This window comes from Oratosquilla oratoria, chromosome 18 (genome assembly GCF_046742065.1).
Source record: "Oratosquilla oratoria isolate Oo_2021 chromosome 18, ASM4674206v1, whole genome shotgun sequence".
NCBI classification, from domain to species: Eukaryota; Metazoa; Arthropoda; class Malacostraca; order Stomatopoda; family Squillidae; genus Oratosquilla; species Oratosquilla oratoria.
Genome location: NC_134794.1, coordinates 9163717 through 9183716, shown reverse-complemented (window position 1 = coordinate 9183716; position 20000 = coordinate 9163717). Strand labels below are relative to the sequence as shown.

Genomic DNA, 20000 nt, shown 5'->3' with positions numbered 1-20000 from the left:
GTGTGTGTGTGATTCACCATGGTCTGGGATCACGTGTCGGACTCGTGGTCGACAGTTATTAACCTCCCGGATGAGAGGTCAGAGCTCGTATGACCGATCTATGTGTAATACTGTGACTTTACAAGCACACCCCCAACTCCCCGACCACGAGAGTTGGAGTAACAACCCGCAGCGTAGCAATACTGAAATTATTTCATCCCTGGGCAGGATTCGAACCCGGACCGCCGTAGTGGCAGGCGGGAACTCTAACCACTGCGCCACGAGTTTGTGTATATGTGTGTGTGTGTGTAAGATAATATACAATGCGTTAATGATCTGTTTGATGACTTCCAGTTTCTTTGCAAGAGTTTTACCTGTAACTGAAAGAGAAAATAAAGAGACCATAGAAGACCATGCATCACGTCACGACCTAAATCTGAACACAAACATCATGACCAAAAGAAAAATAGTCGCTCGAAAATGACAAAATGCTCATAGCGATGAAAAATGACCTCCAAACATTTGATATACAACAAAATATGCGAGGCGTGAAAGAAAGTTGGTTGTCGTGATTCCCCAGAGAAAGTACTGTAAAAGTCCATTAAAGGATTTGTAAACTTTGTGTTGTACCTGATGATGTCTGATGTTGCGGGCGAAACGTTGGAGGTCTTTGTGAATAAGGAAAACGTATGCTGACGTGGTCTCTGGAGACGATTTGTTTTCTTTCAGCAGCAACAAAGAAATTGCTAAGGAAAGTAAAAGACATTATAGAATAATATGAACTATGTTTTGCCTTTGAACCAAAAATGTATGCAGAAAAACCTGTTTATAAACTGCGCGTGTGCACATGTATATGTGTATGTATATACATGTGTATATGTCTATCTAGATGCGTATATGTATACATAATATGTATACGCATATGTATGTGCATATGTATATATTGCATACATGTGTATATATGTATTCATATATACTGTATATGCATCTGTCTATATATGTGTGTAAGAGAGAACACATGTAAGAATAGTACACATAGTAACAGTGCCACTATTCCTACGTCATTGGCACTCTGACCTTTAATGGCACCATTTTTTCTAAAAACAAAATCACCTGCAAACCATGGGTCAGGTCTGGATGTTCGCTATTTGCAAACGGGACTCGAACTTGTGGAGCTGATCTCCACGGCCGCCAGATGGCGTTGCTCTTGCTCAACCCGGGCCCATCAACCCTTCAATTTGCAATCGGGGTCAAGCTTTGCAATCGTGCAACATTGCATGGGTGTACACGGAGGGGAAACCTTTGAACAGGTGTGTGTGTGTGTGTGTGTGTGTGTGTGTGTGTGTGTGTGTGTGTGTGTGTGTGTGTGTGTGTGTGTGTGTGTGTGTGTGTGTGTGTGTGTGTGTGTCTGTGTCTGTGTTTCACCATGGTCTTGGATCACGTGTCCGACTCGTGATCGACAATTGTTAACCTCCCAGATGAGAGCTCGGAGCTCGTATGACCGATCTATGGGTAATATTGTGACCTTACACGCGCACACACACACACTAACTCCCCACACAGGAGAGTTGGAGTAACAACCCGCAGTGCAGCGATAGTGAAATTATTTCAGCCCTGGGCGGGATTCGAACACGGACCGCCGTAGTGGCAGGCAAGAACTATAACCACTGCGCCACGAGGTAGGTGTGTGCGTGCGTGCGTGCGTGTGTGTGTGTGTGTGTGTGTGTGTGTGTGTGTCGGATCCGTGTTGGATTTCAGCAGCCACACCGGAAACTCTCACTCTCCCTGGCAGCCCGAGCACGCAAGGCAAAGGTGACGAGTTTGGTCGCAGGGAAGCGCCTCCCTGCGTGATCTCGTAGGAACTAACACAGGTGAAAAAACAAACAAACAAACAAACAAACAAACAAAACAAGGGACTGTTACTTAGCTTGGCTGAGTACATATAGCAAATGTCCTTTTTATTCAATTTTATTTTATTTTATTTTGATTGGTTACAATACATATGTATATACATATTTCTTGTTTTTTCTTTTCTTTCTTTTTCTTTTCTCATTTTTTCTCTCCTTTTTCTTTCTGTCTTTGTATTTGATATGGGCGGGCCCCCAAATGAGCGTGACAGGTGGACAGATGGGCGTAATGGCTTGTTTACGGGCGTGGGCGGATCCTGCTTTTGGGATGGGCGGCTTGGTCAAGCTCTCGGACCCTGTCGGCCCGGCCCTACTACATGGGACGGGCCAAGGTGGACAGTTGGGACGGAGGGAGTGGAAGGGAGAGAGAAGCAAGGAAAAGAAATGAAACAGGAAATGGGAGAGAGAGGGAGAGAGAGAGAGAGAGAGAGAGAGAGAGAGAGAGAGAGAGAGAGAAAGGAAAAGAAACGAAAGAGAGAATGGGGAGAGAAAGAGAGTGAGAGAGAGAGAGAGAGAGAGAGAGAGAGAAGCAAGTATGAGAAATGAAAGAGGAAATGGAGAGAGAAGCAAGGAAAAGAAGTGAAGAGGAAAGGGAGAGAGAGAGAGGGGGGGGCTCAAGGAAAAGAAATGAAAGAGGGAACTGAGAGAGAGGCAACGAAAAGAAATGAAAGAGGAAATGGGAGAGAGAGAGAGAGAGAGAGAGAGAGAGAGAGAGAGAGAGAGAGAGAGAGAAATGATAGAGAGAGGGATATGGAAGGGAGGAGAATGGTAGAAATCGCTGTGATGGTAGTGGTGGTGATGAGAACAGTGATTAAAATTGGTGGTGATGATGGTAGTTATGATGGCGATGGTAGTGATGATGGAGATATGGGTGATGATTAGGAGCTCACTGGTGGTGTTGGTGATGAAAAAGTGGTGGTAGTGGTGGTGGTGGTGGTAGTGGTAGTGGTGGTGGTGGTAGTGGTGGTGGTGGTAGTGGTGGCGAAGCCCGAGCAGTTTCACTTTCTCACCCCCGTACCGCTGCCCACCGTTTCGACTTGACATTACGTGACCTCGAACGGGGGGGGGGGGTACAGAGCGCTGTAACCAGGACGAAGCTGTCGTCTGTTGCTGACCAGAATGAAGTAATTAAAGTGCGTCCCTCCCATGTTTAAGGGGGCGGGGGAAGTACATACTTATATCGACGTGACGGGACCCCACGAGCTTCCATATCACAACATCCTTTCGCACAGGGTGGTACTTTATATTTAATCTTGGCTGTCGACGGACTATTTTATTCACCTTGGTTGTACCCCTTCATTTCGAGAAAGGGGGGGACGTCGGTAAGTTGGCTCTCCCCTTCTCTCTCTCTCTCTCTCTCTCTCTCTCTCTCTCTCTCTCTCTCTCTCTCTCTCTCTCTCTCTCTCTCTCTCTCTCTCTCTCTTTTCATCTCCAAGAGTCTTCTTCTTCTCCGGTCTTTCCAAGTCTCAGGTTTCATAAGACCTCCAGGTCTCGTCTTGGTTGACAACGAAAGTCTCTTTTTAATGGAAGGTCTTCATAGCAAAGGTCCACCTGGTCTCTCTCTCTCTCTCTCTCTCTCTCTCTCTCTCTCTCTCTCTCTCTCTCTCTCTCTCTCTCTCTCTCTCTCTCTCTCTCTCTCTCTCTCTCTCTTTAATTACTTTTATTTTTATTTTTTTATTTTTATTTTATGATTTTTATTATTATTATTATTATTATGTTTTATTTATTTATTTATTTATTTGTTTAATACTAAGTACAAGGCTTTCGTAGCAGTGACAACGAAAGTGAACAAAGGTTCTCATCTTGTTTAAAGTTCCTCTGTTTTACGGAGTCCCCATTTGACGCCATCAATGGCCCGGTGAAAGTGAAACGTGCACCCCGACATCCCCGTTTTCTTTGTTCTGACACCATTTAAGGTCGCTGCGGAGGGGTGGGTTGGGGGTGGGGGTGAGTGGCTCTGTCAGCTGAATGAAATTGCCCGACAGCAGACACTGGCGGTTTAATTACAATGTAAATTAATGGAAGCGTTCACACACAACCGCGCAGTTCTTCCTTAACTATTCGGTACCGCCGCGGTTTCCGCGCGGTTCAAACCGCTAATGTGAACAGGGTCTTAGTGTTGCCATATGCTTATCTAAGGTTTCGTGGGTAGTTAGAACGCCAGAAGTGTTTAACACGAAATCAGAATTGTTTCCCCTCGGGTCCCTTCCTCCCAGTTGCCCTTCAGATGACGTCACGTTGTTCCCTTCGCGATTGTTTGAAGTTTGGGGTGTTGTTTATGATACTCTCGGTGGTATTCTTAAAAAAATCTTTCCTTATATAAATCTTATATAAATCTTTGGAAGGGAAAGATTTATGTAAGGAAAGATTTTTTTTAAGAATACCACCTTAAGAATCTTACGGTGGTATTCTTAAAAAAAATCTTTCCTTATATAAACCTTTCCCTTCCAATGATTTATATAAGATTTATATAAGGAAATATATATATATTTTTAAGAATACTACCGTCTGTTACACATGCTGTGATGATTTTTGAAACGATTAAAGAAGAAGTTAGAGGTAATGGTTAGGTCTTGATATTTGGTAATTGGTAACCAGTGTTTCTATCCATCGGAGTTAATATCGTGTTGAGGAAGTTTAAGTCAAGAAGTTTAAGAAAATACTGCAGAAATTAAAATTGATCAGCCATTTTCATCGAAATCAAGTTTCCGCCCGTCTAAGAAATTGCTGCGTAACCCTGATCCGTAAGGGTGTCGCAAAGGTTTCTAGAATATCAAGTCCTTAAAACCTAGGCAGTCGGTACTCATACAGGGAGTTAGGTTAAATTTAGGTAAGGTTCTGTCATGTTATGCTGATTTATGTTATGCTATGCTGATTTCTGTTATGCTATGCTGATTTCTGTCACGTTATACTGTCTTGTGTTATGCTGATTTATGTTATGGTTAGGTGAGGTTTGTGTAATGCTTAGTGTTCCAAAGTGGGCGGGGACGGGGTGGGGTGGGGGAAGGTGCCCGTTGAGAAAGAATTCTATTCTTACGAGTTAAACACATTAGGACGTTTCCCAACTTAGTTGGTGTTCGAGACAGTTCCTGAGGTCTCCCCCTCTCCCCCTCCCCCTCTCCCCCTCTCCCCCGTATTTCCTTCAGTAAAAGGTTATTTTCCCCCTCTATCTTCCCCTTCCTTTCCACCTCTCCTCTCAGCTGAATGAAATCGCTTAGAGCTAACCAGAAGAAAATCATCCAAGGTACCGTAGTATCGAGAGTTGGAGATGGCATTTTGTGTGTATGTTTGTATTTGCCTGTGTGTGTGTTTGTATGTGTGTGTGTGTGTGTGTTTGTGCCTGTGTGTGTGTGTGTTTGTGTGTGTGTGTGTGTGTGTGTGTGTGTGTGTGTGTGTGTGTGTGTGTGTTTGTATGTGCCTGTGTGTGTGTATGTATGTATGTATGTATGTTTGAGTGGGCTAACCGCAAAAGCTTGACCTAATTGTGTAATACTAAAGTCACTCCTTGGACTCATCTCTGAGGTTTCTTCTTATTCTCCACGTTCTTCTTTTTCTTTCTCTTCCTCTTCCTCTTTATATTCTTCCTCTAGTTCTTCTTTCTCTTTCATTTTTTTTTCATTCTCTTTTCCTGTCTCCTCTTCCTCCACTTATCTTCTTTTCGTTCTTCCTCCTCTTCCTCCACTTCATCTTCTTTTCTTCCTCCTCCTCTTCCTCCACTTCTTCTTTTCGTCCTCCTCCTCTTCTTCCTCCACTTCATCTTCTTTTCGTCCTTCCTTCTCTTCCTCCACTTCATCTCCTACTCGTCCTCCTCCTCCTTTTCCTCCACTTCATCTTCCTTTCGCCCTCCTCCTCTTCCTCCACTTCATCTTCTTTTCGTCCTCCTCCTCTTCCTCTCCTTACTTCCCCCTACACCCTTACGCTCTGCACAAATCATGCAGCAAGTAACATTCCCCCTCCCTCTCCCCTCTCCCCCCTCCCCCTCCCCCCCAAGGAGAGATGGGGAGATAGGAAGGAAGGAGAGTGAGTAACGGTTGGGGAGAAAAAGCACGAGGTAAAAGGGGGAGAGGGGGAAGGCACGAGACACCTGGGGGGATTAAAGAGATCTTTCATGAAAGGGAAAGTGTTGTAAGGGGGGGAAGGCAAAAAGTGATGGGGAGGATAAAGGAAATGCTTTTGGGGGGAAAGGCAAGAGAGATGGAGGGAAGGAAAATGCTTTTGGGGCTAAGGCAAGAGTGATGGGGATATAAAGGAAATGCTTTTGGGGGGAAAGGCAAGAGAGATGGAGGGAAGGGAAATGCTTTTGGGGGGCGAAGGCAAGAGTGTTGGGGGGATAAAGGGAACGGGTTTGGGGGGAGAAAGAAAGGCAAGAGAGATTGGGGGAAAGGGCAGTAGTGGGGTGGAGTAAGGGGCCCTTGGTTGATGGGTGGGGGGTGGGGGGTAGAAGGGGGGATTACACAAAGAGGGGGGAGCGAGGGGGAATGGGGAGCAAGTAATCTCTGATGGGGTCGCCCTCCAGGTCAAAGGTCACGCATGAGGTCCTCTCTCTCTCTCTCTCTCTCTCTCTCTCTCTCTCTCTCTCTCTCTCTCTCTCTCTCTCTCTCTCTCTCTCTCTCTCTCTCTCTCTCTCTCTCTCTCTCTCTCTCTCTCTCTCTCTCTCTCTCTCTCTCTCTCTCTCTCTCTCTCTCTCTCTCTCTCTCTCTCTTTTTTTTTTTGAGAACGTGTCGTTGTTCTTGGAATGACTTCGGGGGAGGGGGAGGGGGTGGAACAGACAACTTAATAAGAAGTAATTAAGTGTTGCCAACAACATCGGCTCATCTTCTGGTGGAAAGTTGATGGCGTTGGTGTCAGTCATTGCAGAGTTGCTGTCAATCCTCTCTGGTGGAAATTGTTGTTGTCATCTGGCGGTGGTGGTAGGGGGTCTTACGCCGGGAGTCGCGTCGCTTCACTCACTACCACCTTTAATTAACTTTACCGACACCACTAGTATTAATACTCTCACTACCACTATCACCACCATGATAACTACCACCACTACCACCACTACCACCACCACCACCCCCACCACTACCACCACCACCACCCCCACCACTACCACCACCACCACCACCACTATCACCACCACCACCACCCCCATACCAATATTGTGACCACAAACAACCACTTCTAACATTAACATTGTGACCACTACCAACATGACCATCGCTACTTCTGCTGTCGCTTCTGTTACTACCACCACTTCCACTACTACCAACACCGAAACTACTACTACTACTACTAACAACTCCGGTACGAACATCACTACCATAAATACAACTAACATAATTACAACTACCACTGTTGTCATCACTACTACAATTACCGTTAACAACTGCGTCATCATACTCCAACCTCATGCCTCCTTCTCCACCTCCTCCTCCACCTTCTCCACCTCCACCTCCACCACGTCACTGCACTTCTTCCACTACACCTTCATCATCGTTGCAGCTCAATTTGTTTGATTATTTTGTTTGATTTGTTTTTTGTATATCTTTATATATTTTTTCTGTAGTGTTTGTTTTTATTTTTCATTGATCTCTTATGTGTTTTATAAACGTATATAGGTTTTTGGAATTTTTATTTTTGTATATACCGTATATGTCTTTTATATTAATTTTTGTTTTTTCCTGTTTTATATAATTAACTATTTTTGATACATACTTATGTTTTTTCATTTGTTTTCTATTGATTTACTTGACTTGTTTTTCGGGAGTTGAGTGTCCTTGATTGACGTTTTCTGACGTCATAAACAATGATGATGATCAACATAGCTTCAATTGCGTCGGTCCTGTCGCCATTGCGATCTTGTTATTTTTCATTTATTCATTTATTTTTCATCGGCTGTCTCCCCCCTCCCCCCACTTCTTTCGCTACCGTGAATAAAATCGCCCGGCGGCAACCAGGGTTAAATAGGATTAATATCAATATTACTCGTTGTTATTTCGTGTTTAATATTGTTATCATGTTATCACTAATATTATTAATGTTTTTATCATTATCGTTATTATCGTTGTTGTTGCTCTCGTCGTCGTCGTCGTTGTTGTTGTTGTTGTTGTTGTTGTTGTTCTTGTTCTTGTTCCCACTCCACCCTGGTGTTGCAGTCAACGGGAGTCCTAGCAACGCCCAGCTCCGACTGCCGCATTACTCCACCGCCCGCAGAGGGAGTGCGGGCGGGGGGTGGGCGTGGCACCCCTCCCCCTATCCCCCTTCTCCCACCCACTCCCCACTCCCCACTCCCCCTCTAGCCGAGTGCCAGCGAAGGGTTTGGAAGTACTCCTGCAGTGGCACGTACTCCCGGGCCTGTTTCTCTCTCTCTCTCTCTCTCTCTCTCTCTCTCTCTCTCTCTCTCTCTCTCTCTCTCTCTCTCTCTCTCTCCCTCTCTCTCTCTCTCTCTCTCTCTCTCTCTCTCTCTCTCTCTCCCCCCCCCCCCCGCGGACCCAAGTTCGAGTCCCTGTAGACAGCGGTCACTCGAAGTCAGACCACACAGGGCAACGGGAACGCCCGTGGTCTCTCAAGCGCCTCTGGGCGTGATCTCCTCGCTGCGCATGACCCTTCGCAGACATCCCCTTTGCAACGACCCTTGTTCTCCTTGGCCAGTCCCCCTCATTACCCTTCCGATTCGTCTCGTCTGCCTTGTAGCTGACAAACTACCTTGTTCAGGACCGCTAACGATCCTCCTCACAGGCCAAGTCTTCCTCTCCTCTCGGTCCTCGCCCTTCCTCCTACGCTCGCCCTTCACCCCAGGTCCTTCATTTCTCAGTCTTTCTCTTCTCAGTCCTTCTTTTCTCAGTCCTTCTCTTCTTAGTCCTTCTTGTCTCAGTCCTTCTTTTCTCAGTCCTTCTTTTCTCAGTCCTTCTTTTCTCAGTCCTTCCCTTCTCAGTCCTTCCCTTCTCAGTCCTTCTTCTCTCAGTCCTTTTCTTCTCAGTCCTTCTCTTCTCAGTCCTTCTCTTCTCAGTCCTTTCACTCCAGTCATTTCTCTTTTCTCATTCCTCTTTCTTATTCATTCTCTTTTTATCAGTCCTTCCTTTCTCCCGAGCCCTTCCTCTACTTCCGGACCTTCCCTCTTTTAGACCTTCACCTCCCTTAACCGCATGTACAACTGCCAACAATTATAACTGGTACAGCGTTGGAAAAATTGCAACGATACACGTGGCACCATTGTAATGTTACGTGGCAACGTTGTGTTTGTTTACATAGTGATACAGCAAAGAGTTAGAGTGACAGGGAGATCACTGTAACATGGCCACCCAGTATGGAAATGGTTAACTTTTCATAACTGGATTAAGTTAAATGGTTACAACTATGTTAACAAACTCACAGCTGTAAAGTAACACTAACCGCTGTATCAGTTTCATGCGTTGACAGTTGCAAGTTTGCAAGTCTCCTCCACCCTTGCCTTCTTTATCCTTCCTGGTCTTTCTTTGTCCTTCCTGGGCCTTCTTTGTCCTTCCTAGGCCTTCCCTTAAACGAGAAGTCGGGCTTGGTCGATCAAGTTAATCGATTGGACGTTTGGTGTCAAGAAGAAATGTATTTTGTTGAAGTTGTTGCAGTTGTTGTAGTCGTTGCTGCTGCTCTTGTTGTTTGTCTTGTGATTGCGGTGTTGCGTCAGTTTCCGAGAGGTAAGTAGGACCAGACAACGAAATAATATATATAATATATATATATATATATATATATATATATATATATATATATATATATATATATATATATATATATATATATATATATATATATATATGAATTAACTGCACAGCGACAAATGAAACTGAAGGTGGAAGAAGTAGACGAGGAATAATGGGAGAATTTTAATGTTTTAAAATTGTCTAGTTAATTCAATATATATTTATATTTTACTCGTACACACACACACACACACACACACACTTACAAGCACGCACACAAACGCACACACACCCACACACACACACACACACACACACATATATATATATATATATATATATATATATATATATATATATATATATATATAATGACCCACTTTCGGAGAAGAATAAGCGAAAGTATAAAGATCGCCTATTCTTCTCCGAAAGTAATATTTTACAAATGTGCTACGATATAACTTTGTGATATATATATATATATATATATATATATATATATATATGTATATATATATATATGTATATATATATGTATATATATATATATATATATATACACAGTATATTAGATATGTATTTATATATTAAGGGTCAGCAAAATATATAGATTTTCTCAATACAATTTGTCCTTGAGCTGAACTCTCTCCCTCTCTTTCCCTCTTTCTGTCTCCCTCGCCCTCTCCCCTAGTCTCCCTCTTCCCCTCTCCCTCCTTCCCTCTCCCTCTTCATCTTCCCTCTCTCCCTTTTCCCATCTCCCACTCTCTCTTTTTCTCTCCCTCTCACTGTCCCCTCTTTTTCTCTCTCCCCCTCTCTATCCCTCCTCTCTCGCTCTCTCTCTCCCTTCTACTTCTCCCTTTCCTTCCTCTCACTCTCTTTTTCTCTCACTTTTCTCTCTCTTTCTCTCACTATTTTTTTTCTCTCTCTCTCCCTCCCTCCCTCTCTCCCTCCTTCCCCATTCCCTCCCTTCTTCCCCTTTCCCTCTCTCCCACCCTCCCTCACTCCCTCCCTCCCTCCCTCCTTCTCCGCTCTCTCCCTCTCTCCCTCCCCTTCCCCTCCCCCTCTCACTTTCCCTTCCTGTCTCTCCCTCCCACTCTCTCCCTCCCCCTCTCTTTCTCTACCTCTCTTTCTCTACCTCTCCCTCTCCGTGTATCTCACCTTCTTTCTCTTTCCTCTTTGTTTTCCTCTCCCTCTCTCATTACACACACCCGCGCGCACGCGCAGAAAGAGAGAGAGAGAGAGAGAGAGAGAGAGAGAGAGAGAGGGGGGGGGGTTGGGTACTTGCCAATTCATGTACCCAGTAGTAGAGACTTCGTCAAGGCTGAGCCTAAGGCTAAGGCTAAGGCTAAGGCTAAGGCTAAGGCTAAGGTCGAGAGCTGGCTGACGGCCTCCTTCCTATCTGGAGAGAACTTGGCTGACCTCAGCCAGCTGTTGCTCGCTCGTCGGCAGGTGCAGGACCTGACAAGAACCAGCTTTGAGACTGGCCATCTGCTTACCAGACTTCTCTCTTTCTCTCTCTGTTTCTCTCTTTCTCTCTCTCTGTGTCTGTCTTTTTCTCAGTCTCTCTCCTTCCGTCTCTCACTCTCTCTCTCTCTCTCTCTCTCTCTCTCTCTCTCTCTCTCTCTCTCTCTGTGTCTCTCTTTGTCTCTTTCTATTTTACTCTTTCCCTCCATCCCTCCCTCCCTCCCTATCTTTCGCATTCTCTCTCTCCCTGTCTTTCACACTCTCTCTCTCTCTTTCTCTTTCTCGTCTCCTCTCTCTCCTCTCTTTCCTCTCTCTCCTCTCTTTCCTCTCTCTCCTCTCTTTCCTCTCTTTCTCTCTCTCTCTCTCTCACTCACACACACACACACACACACACACACACACACACACACAAACACACACACACACACACACACGCGCGCGCGCACACGATTCGATGGCGCGGTGGTAGCGATCGCGGCCGCCACTACGGCGGTCTGGGTTCGAATCCTGTCCAGGGCTGAAGTAATTTCAGTACCGCTGCACTGCGAGTCGTTACTCCAGCTCTCGTGGGCGGGGAGTTTGGGGGTATGTGTACGTGTGAGGTCACAGCATTATCCATAAATCTGTCATGTATGAGCTATGAGCTATCTTCCGGAAGGGTAGAAACTGTCGATCACAAATCCAACACGTGATCCAAAACCATGGTGAATTACACACACACACACACACACACACACACACACACACACACACACACACACACACACACACACACACACACACACACACACTCAACTTGTTCCTCTTTTTCCATAGGTTACACAATTGCACAACATAAGAAATTTATCACAGGCCGGAAAGGCAACAATGATAACGTAAACTAGAGAATGAGATTTACAAATTAGACAAAGCCTCTATCTTTTGATACTGTGTTGCCATGGGAACCACGGGAAGTGTTAACAGACGCTACGGAGGGGTCGCCAACCCATTGTCGGAAACTAACGGTTTAGTGGAAGATATACCCGTTTCTGTTCTTACGTCATCCATGACGTAATAATAATAAAATATGTCAAGAGGCTGGACATCGTGTAATGACGTCACGTCTATGAATCGTTGACGTCATCGTCGAGGTTGACGTGTTAAAGATGTCGCTTCCGGTTCGTCGAAGATCGACGAGATCGAGGCCGTGTCTCGCGAACCTCGCTCGATGAGTCGGTCGGGTCGTTACGAAGACAGCGAAGGTGTTTTCGCTCACCCAATCGATTGGTCCAGAGAGAAGGCCTTGACCGGAGCGCCCTTGAGGAGAGCGTGAGAGTTGCGTGAGACAAGTATCGGATTAGGGCGTGAGTGTGTGTATGTATGTGTGTGTAAGTGCATGTGTGTGTATGTGTATATTTGTGTATGTGTATGTGTGTGTGTATATGTGTATGTATGTGTGTGTGTATGTATGTGTGTGCATGTGTTTGTGTGTGTATGTGTGTGTGTGTGTGTGTGTGTGTGTGTGTGTGTGTGTGTGTGTATCCGGTATATGTATATCTATATAGTGTACATTTGCTCCTAAAAGTTCATCTTGCCTTAGGGTCAGTGACTAGGAAAGGCTATTGTACTCTTTGTTGACTGCGTGTAGGTGTGTCGGACCTCCCCGTGTTGATTTTCTGCGTAACATGGTCACCACGTATAAGTTCCTTTGAATAAAATCGCCTGGCGGCAGTGCAAGGATGAACACGAAGAACTATTTTCTGTTCTTTGTTCATTTCTTGACGGAGCGGTCCTCTGCGGCCTTCTTCCTCTTCTCTCTGAAATATGAGGATGAAATTAATATTTGCTCGTAAAAAGTCTCGTTCTTGCATTTCCCAGAATTTCTGAATCAACCAACAGATAATTATTGATCGTATAGAAGTGGAGGGGTCCTGTTTTATTTTAGAATATTTTATTATAGTTTTTATTCTTTCAATTATTTATTTTATTTATTTATTTTTTAGTTTGTGACTCTCTTACGTACTTTTATAGGTTTCATTATTTTATTTATTTATTTTTGTTTATTTATTTATTTATTTATTTTTAGTTTGACTCTTACCTTCTTCTATAGGTCTCATTATTTTATTTTATTTTATTTATTTATTTATTTAATTCTATTTTATTTATTTATTTATTCTAATCTTCTGCATGTCACCTTAACCTGCCTGTGACCGCGTCACCAGGAACTCCAACGACCCAATATCCTCACCGCACTAATGCTACATAACACACCCGCTTCCCCAATACCCACGTGCTCAGAACAAATCCAAACACTGCATTGTCTTCTCCACGGAATCTCACGGGGGTGGGGGAACTTTGAGGAGGACCGTTGCCGGCTCTCTCCGGGTCGCGTGTCTCCGGTAAGAGGAACCTGATGCTACGGCTGAGGGATTGCTTGTCCTTGACATACTTCTCAAGTCAGTTCGTCTGTCTGACTTCGATCTTTTTATGGCTATGTTCGCTCGCGAGGGAATGAGAAAAAGAGGGGAAGGGGGAGCGGGGGGGGAAGAGGGGGAGGGGTGGGAAGTAGGTGAGGGGCAAAGGGAGTGAGCGAGAGAAAGCTGAGAGGATGAGGGGAAGGGGAGGGGTTGAGGGGAAGTGGAAGGTGGTAAGGAAAGGGGGAGAGGCGGGAACAAGGGGAAGGGTAGGGGGAGAACGAGGGGAAGTATAAGGGGTGAGGGGAAGGGGGCAGAGATGGGGGGAGGGGCAAAGGGGAGGGTCGGGGGGCGGGGGAAAACGAGGGGAAGGGGAGCCAACTAGGGGAAGGGAAGCCAACGAAGGGAAGGGAAGCCAACGAAGGAAAGGAGAAGGTCCGAGAGGAAAGAATTTCCTTCTTCAGGAGTTCTTCCCCCATTCGCCACGGCGGCTGTCGCCAGGCGATTTTATTCACCGGAGGGAGGCGGGGGTGGGAGAGGGGCGTGTCCCCCGTAGGGGAAGGGTGACAAGCAGAAACCACAGAACTATAGATCAGTAAACGTGACCTCGATTTTGAGAAAATGATGGACACAGTTGTAAGAGACGACAATAAAACGTATCTTTTTTTTTTTTTATTCTTTTCTTTATTTTTCTTTTCAATATTTTTTATTATTTTATTTAATCCTACCTCGTTACTGGTGTGACCTTTGTTATTTATTTATTTATTTATTTATTTTTTATTTTTAATCTGGTCTTCTTATGGACCAAAAGGCCTTTTGTAGATCTTATGCTTTATCATTGCAACTCGTTGTCGGTGAAATAACTAAGAGTAGTCATCGGCTGTCAACTCTCTTTTTGGGAGAAATTGAGGAAATATAATCAAGGTTGATATATTGAAGATTCTTCACTCCACTCGCCCCTCCCTCCCTGGTGGGCCCCTCCTTGAACGTCCTCTCCTCTACAGCGCCCCCACCTCTTCAGTACCATATCCCCCCCCCTAGGATAGAAGCGCTGGTCATCGGCGACGAAATACGAAAACTATCTCTCAGTAATGACGTCATAATTGAGCTATGACGTCATGTAAGAATTACGTCACTTTGACGACTCGCTTCAGATTTTGTGCTCTGAAGCAGTTTTATTCAGCCGAAGGGTTGACTCTGGCCTGAAAGGCGCCTTTATCGATTCAGGACCCCTTCAGGCCGGTCCCCTCTCTCCCAACACACACAGAGAAAACCACTTCAGCTTCAGATAAAAATATTTAAAGTTTAACATCATCATGTATGTGTGTGTGTGTGTGTGTGTAAAATTTATTTTTGTTCATATATTGTGTGTGTGTGAAATTAATTTTTGTTCGGATATTGTGTGTGTGTGTGTGTGTGTGTGTGTGTGTGTGTGTGTGTGTGTGTGTGTGTGAGAAATTAACTTTTGTATATTGTGTGTGTGTAAAATTTATTTTTTTCTGTGTGTGTGAAATTAATTTTTTTCCGTGTGTGTGTGTGTGTGTGTGTGTGTGTGTGTGTGTGTGTGAAATTTATTTTTGTTTGTATACTCTGTGTGTGTGTGTGTAAAATTCATTTTTGTTTTTATGTGATTGTGTGTGTGTGAAAATATTTTTGTATGTTTGTGGTATGTGTATGTATGTATTTGTATATAGTGTGTGCGTGTGTGTGTGTTTCTTGTTTGTGTTGATTACATGTGAAACTGGTTTTGCTTGCAGATGTTTCCCGCGTGTGCAAATGCTTCACTATTTCATCGAATTCTTGTTTCGCACTTTGAATTTACACACGATGTTTTGACAGCAGTATGAATCAGTATTGGGTGAATTATATATTCTAACCATATTTTCGCTTTGAATTTCCGTATTAGAGCAGCCAAATGTACTTGATTTTTCGATTTTTTTTTTATCTCCAAATGTGAATAGGTGTCTTGCAATAGGAACAAGTTTAAATATATATATATATATATATATATAATATATATATAATATATATATATATATATATATATATATATATATATATTTCTGACAGTCGCCCGGGTTTCGAACTGGGATCCCGACGGGCGACTGTCGGGAATTATTTGTATATTCGTTGTTACTAGCGATTCACTTCAAGTATGTATATATATATATATATATATATATATATATATATATATATATATATAAAATACACGCACACATATGATATCACTTGCCACTGTTTACAATATGGTGATTATATCACGTATGCTGCTCTTTTGGTCTTTTACTGGCTTTTTAGGATTAGTGATGCTTATCTTTATATACAAGTCCCACTCGAGGTAGAAGGAAGACCAGCGCACTTGTGGCAACGTAAGCCTTCGCCCTCGTGTGGGACCAAGTGTGTTTGGGGTCAAAGGCCAAATAAGGTCAAGTCGGGTCAGTTCGATTCTGAATGGAAACGGGCGACGTGACGTCACACTGGAGGTCATGGTTGCCATATGACCCGATTTATTTATTTATTTTATCAAGGCACCATTAAAGGTTTTAATTGACTATGAATTGAAGTGTGATTTGTATTTTTCAGAGTTGGGCGCGTTCCTCGATGCGTTCCTAGGTGCGTTCCGCTTTAGTTTGGCCGCGGTTAGCGCGCCCAAACTATTGAAGCTTAAGAGACAGGTTCATACCGAAATAAAAGTCCGGTAGGCCACATACTGTACCAAAGAAAAAATTCGTAGGCCACATCCAAAAGGTAGGCCACATACTATAATTATTTTCATAGTTTGGGAGCGCTAACCGCGGCCAAACTAAAGTGGAACGCACCGAGGAACGCACAGGAACGCGCCAAACTCTGGTATCTTTACTCTAAATCAGCACGGCCATATGTCGCCATATTGTTAGTTTTCCTATTTTCGAGTGAACAGACCTGCTCTTGTTTGGACTTTGGAATAATTGAACTCGGGGTCCAGTCACAACTTGCCTCTTTCTTTCTCCCCCTGCTCACACGCTGCTCCTCGGCGCTCCTGCTCCTGCTGCCGACGCTCCCGCCCTGGCCTCTGCTGAGCCTGCTGCTGGTGTTGCTGCTGCCGCTGCTCCTCTGCTATTCTTCCTCCTCCTCTTTTTTTTTTCTGCTTCTTCTGTCGCTTCTTTACCTTCTGCTGTTACTGCCAATGTCCGTGTGATTTTTTCTTCTTTTGTTTTTGATTTATTGTCTCCTCTACCTGTATCCCACCGCTGCCACCAATTGTCGCCGTTGCTCCTCTTCAATGACACCGCCTCCTCCTCCTCCTCTTCCTCTTCCTCCTCCACCATCACTACCATCCTACTGTTACCATCACCCATTATACCACCACCGTGACTGTTTATACAACCACGTTTAATACCGCCATCTATACCACCGCTGTTACCACTACGATGACGACGACTACCACCATGACGACCATCACCACCACCAACTCCGTTTATGCCACCACCGGTGTTTAACACAATTGTTTTCATCGTTATCCAATGAATTATTTCCACATGTAACAATACTTTTACTACAATTACGTCTTATTTTGTTTGAGGTTCCAATCGCCGCATTTTCACCGGTTTTTTGGGGGAATATTATTATCACTGATTTGCACCGCGTACATACATCTGGACCACATCACGTTTGGGGCCCCCCCCCCAACACTTTCTGTATATCTCCCCTCTCTCCCCCTCTCTTGTTATCTCTATCTCTCCTCCCTCTTCTCTCTCTCTCTCTCTCTCTCTCTCTCTCTCTCTCTCTCTCTCTCTCTCTCTTTATCTCTATCTTTCGCTCTCTCTTTTCTCTATCTCCATCTCTTTATCTCTACCTGTCTTTCGCTCTCTCTCCCCACTCTTTTTATCTCTATCTCTCCTCTCTTTATCTCTCTCCTTCTCTCTCTCTCTCTCTCTCTCTCTCTCTCTCTCTCTCTCTCTCTATATATATATATATATATATATATATATATATATATATATATATATATATATATATATAACTCTTAACACCGATTTGTTATTACTTTCTTTATCACCACTGTTATCACCGGCACCATTATTTTCCTCATGACCACCATTTGGACTTTCACCATCGCTGCTTCCACTGCCACCACAATGTACACATTTGCACCGCTGCCACAAATTATATATTTTTATTTGTCTTTAATTGTTTTTGGCGCTTATGTTACTTATTTGTTTTTGCAACAAATTTATTAAATTGTGTAAATATTTTAATTACTGTTATTTTTCGTTAAAACATGTAACGTTTTCTTGTTGGTCTTTATATTTGTTTCTTGATTTTTTCTTTCTTTTTTTTCCTTTTTTTTTTTCTTCGTCTTATTGATTTTTCTCTTCCTTTTTCCTTTTCCTCTTCCTCCTCCTCTTCCTCCTCCTCTTCCTCTTCCTTGTCAACTCTGTCATCTCATCTGTTCATCTCGTATTTCTTCTCATTATTTTTATATTTTCTTCATCAACTTATTTCGTACTCCATTTTCCTTTTGTTTTGTTTTTCTGATTTGTTAATTTTTCTTCATTTTGTCTTTTTTTTGTCTTCCTGTTTCTTTTATCTCCACCACCACCACCACCACCACCACCACCACCACCACCACCACCACCACCACCTCTACCACCTCTACCACCACCTCCTCTTTTCCCTCTTTAATTATAATTTCCACCTGCTGCTTGATGTCATAATTTTCTTTCCGTTCTTCTTTTCTCTCTTTTACTTTCTCTTTTTTTTCATCGTCTCCATGGCTCCTGATGACGCCTATCTGATGACGCCCTCATTCAATTACCTCAATTACCTCTTTTCCTCTCTTTCCTCTCTTTCCTCTCTTTCCTCTCTTTCCTCTCTTTCCCCTCTTTCCTCTCTTTCCCCTCTTTCCTCTCTTTCCCCTCTTTCCTCTCTTTCCCCTCTTTCCTCTCTTTCCCCTCTTTCCTCTCTTTCCCCTCTTTCCTCTCCCCTCTCTTTCCCCTCTTTCCTCTCTTTCCCCTCTTTCCTATCTTTACCCTCTTTCCTCTCTTTCCCCTCTTTCCTCTCTTTCCTCTCTTTCCCCTCTTTCCTCTCTTCCCCCTCTTCCCCCTCTTTCCTATCTTCCCCTCTTTCCTCTCTTTCCCCTCTTTTCTCTCTTTCCACTCTTTCTTCTCTTTCCTCTCTTTCCTCGCTTTCTCCTCTTTCCTCTCTTTCCCCTCTTTCCCTGTCACTTGTTTCTTTATTTGTTCCTGTTTCCCAACACCTTCGCCTTGTTTTTGTCTCCTTATTCTCTTCTATCTTTGTTGTATTTTCTCTTTATTACCACTCACTACCCCTTCTGTTATCTCGTTAATTACCCCCAATTCTCCTATTACCCCCTTTTCATTACTTCTTGTACTTAATACACTCGTATTTCGTCCCTCACTTTATTTTAATTACTCGTTTTCTTATCTTCCCTCTCTCATTAATTCACATCCGTTCCTGTCGTTTTCCCTCTTTTAATTTGATTTTGATCTCTCCCTTTTCTCTTATTACCTCCGTTTTTACTTATTTCCCCTTTAATTACTTCCATTCTTATGTTATCTGTTATGTTACCTGTTTTATATTACCTATTGCCCTGTCGCTCTCCCCTTGACCTCCCTTTTAATTACTTCCTTTCTTATATTACCTGTCTTATATTACCTTATTATTACCTATTGCCCTCTCGCTCTCCCCATTGACCTTCCCTTTAATTACTTCCTTTCTTACATTACCTGTCTTATATTACCTTATTATTACCTATTGCACCTGTCGCTCTCCCCATGACCTCCCTTTTAATTACTTCCTTTCTTATATTACCTGTCTTGTATTACCTTATTATTACCTATTCTCCTGTCACTCATTCCCGTCTTCCCGTTAATTACTTACTTTCTTATATTACCTTATTATTACCTATTCTCCCGTCACTCCCGTCTTCCTTTTGCTATTTGCCACTCTTTCTTGTGGTACTTTTTTTCTTACTGTCACTCACTCCCTTCTTCCTCCCTTCCTCCCGCCCTTCCTCACGCCCTTCAACATTTGGCACCCTTGCTGACGCTGCCCTCCCACTGCCCTTTTTAGGACTAAGCTCAAGGGCCTTCCGGAGGCGACGGAGCTGTAAGGCCAAGAGGAAAGGTAGGCTGGCTGAGCCCCGTAAGAGCCGCCCACGCCCGCGGCAAGCTGGGTCTCGCCCCCCCAAAGGGTGGGCGGGCCCGCCCGTCAGTTGTCAATGTTGTGATGTGCTCTGGCTTGCAACCTGTTTTCTGTGCGTGGTTTACTATTTATTTATTTTATTTTATTTTTATTATTATTTTTTTTTTACATTCGTTTTTTCTTTATTTTCGTGTTTGGAAATTTATCGTTCGATGACTTGCAACCCGTTTTAAGTTTTGCTCTGTGTTTTTTTATGTTTGTGTAGAATACTGTAAGGGCATGCTTAAGTACTGTTCTGATATGTGGATTAATATTTGATTTTTTCTTATTTCCAGAAATTTTCTTTATGATTATATTTGGATAATTTTTTTCCCTTACTGGATGCATGACATTGCATGTCCAGCCCTCTGTGTGTGTGTGTGTGTGTGTGTGTGTGTGTGTGTACG

At 43.6% G+C, this 20000-nt stretch overlaps 1 protein-coding gene across 3 annotated transcripts in view; it reads left to right on the top strand.

Annotated features, from left to right (window-relative positions):
• LOC143035048 (protein spire homolog 1-like) overlaps positions 1-20000 on the top strand; it is a 579804-nt gene that overhangs the window by 324511 nt on the left and 235293 nt on the right. For all 3 annotated transcript variants that reach the window (XM_076201518.1, XM_076201517.1, XM_076201516.1), the window contains exon 4: positions 19483-19536. In XM_076201518.1, coding sequence (XP_076057633.1) covers positions 19483-19536 — 54 coding nt within the window. The remainder of the gene's footprint in view (positions 1-19482; positions 19537-20000) is intronic.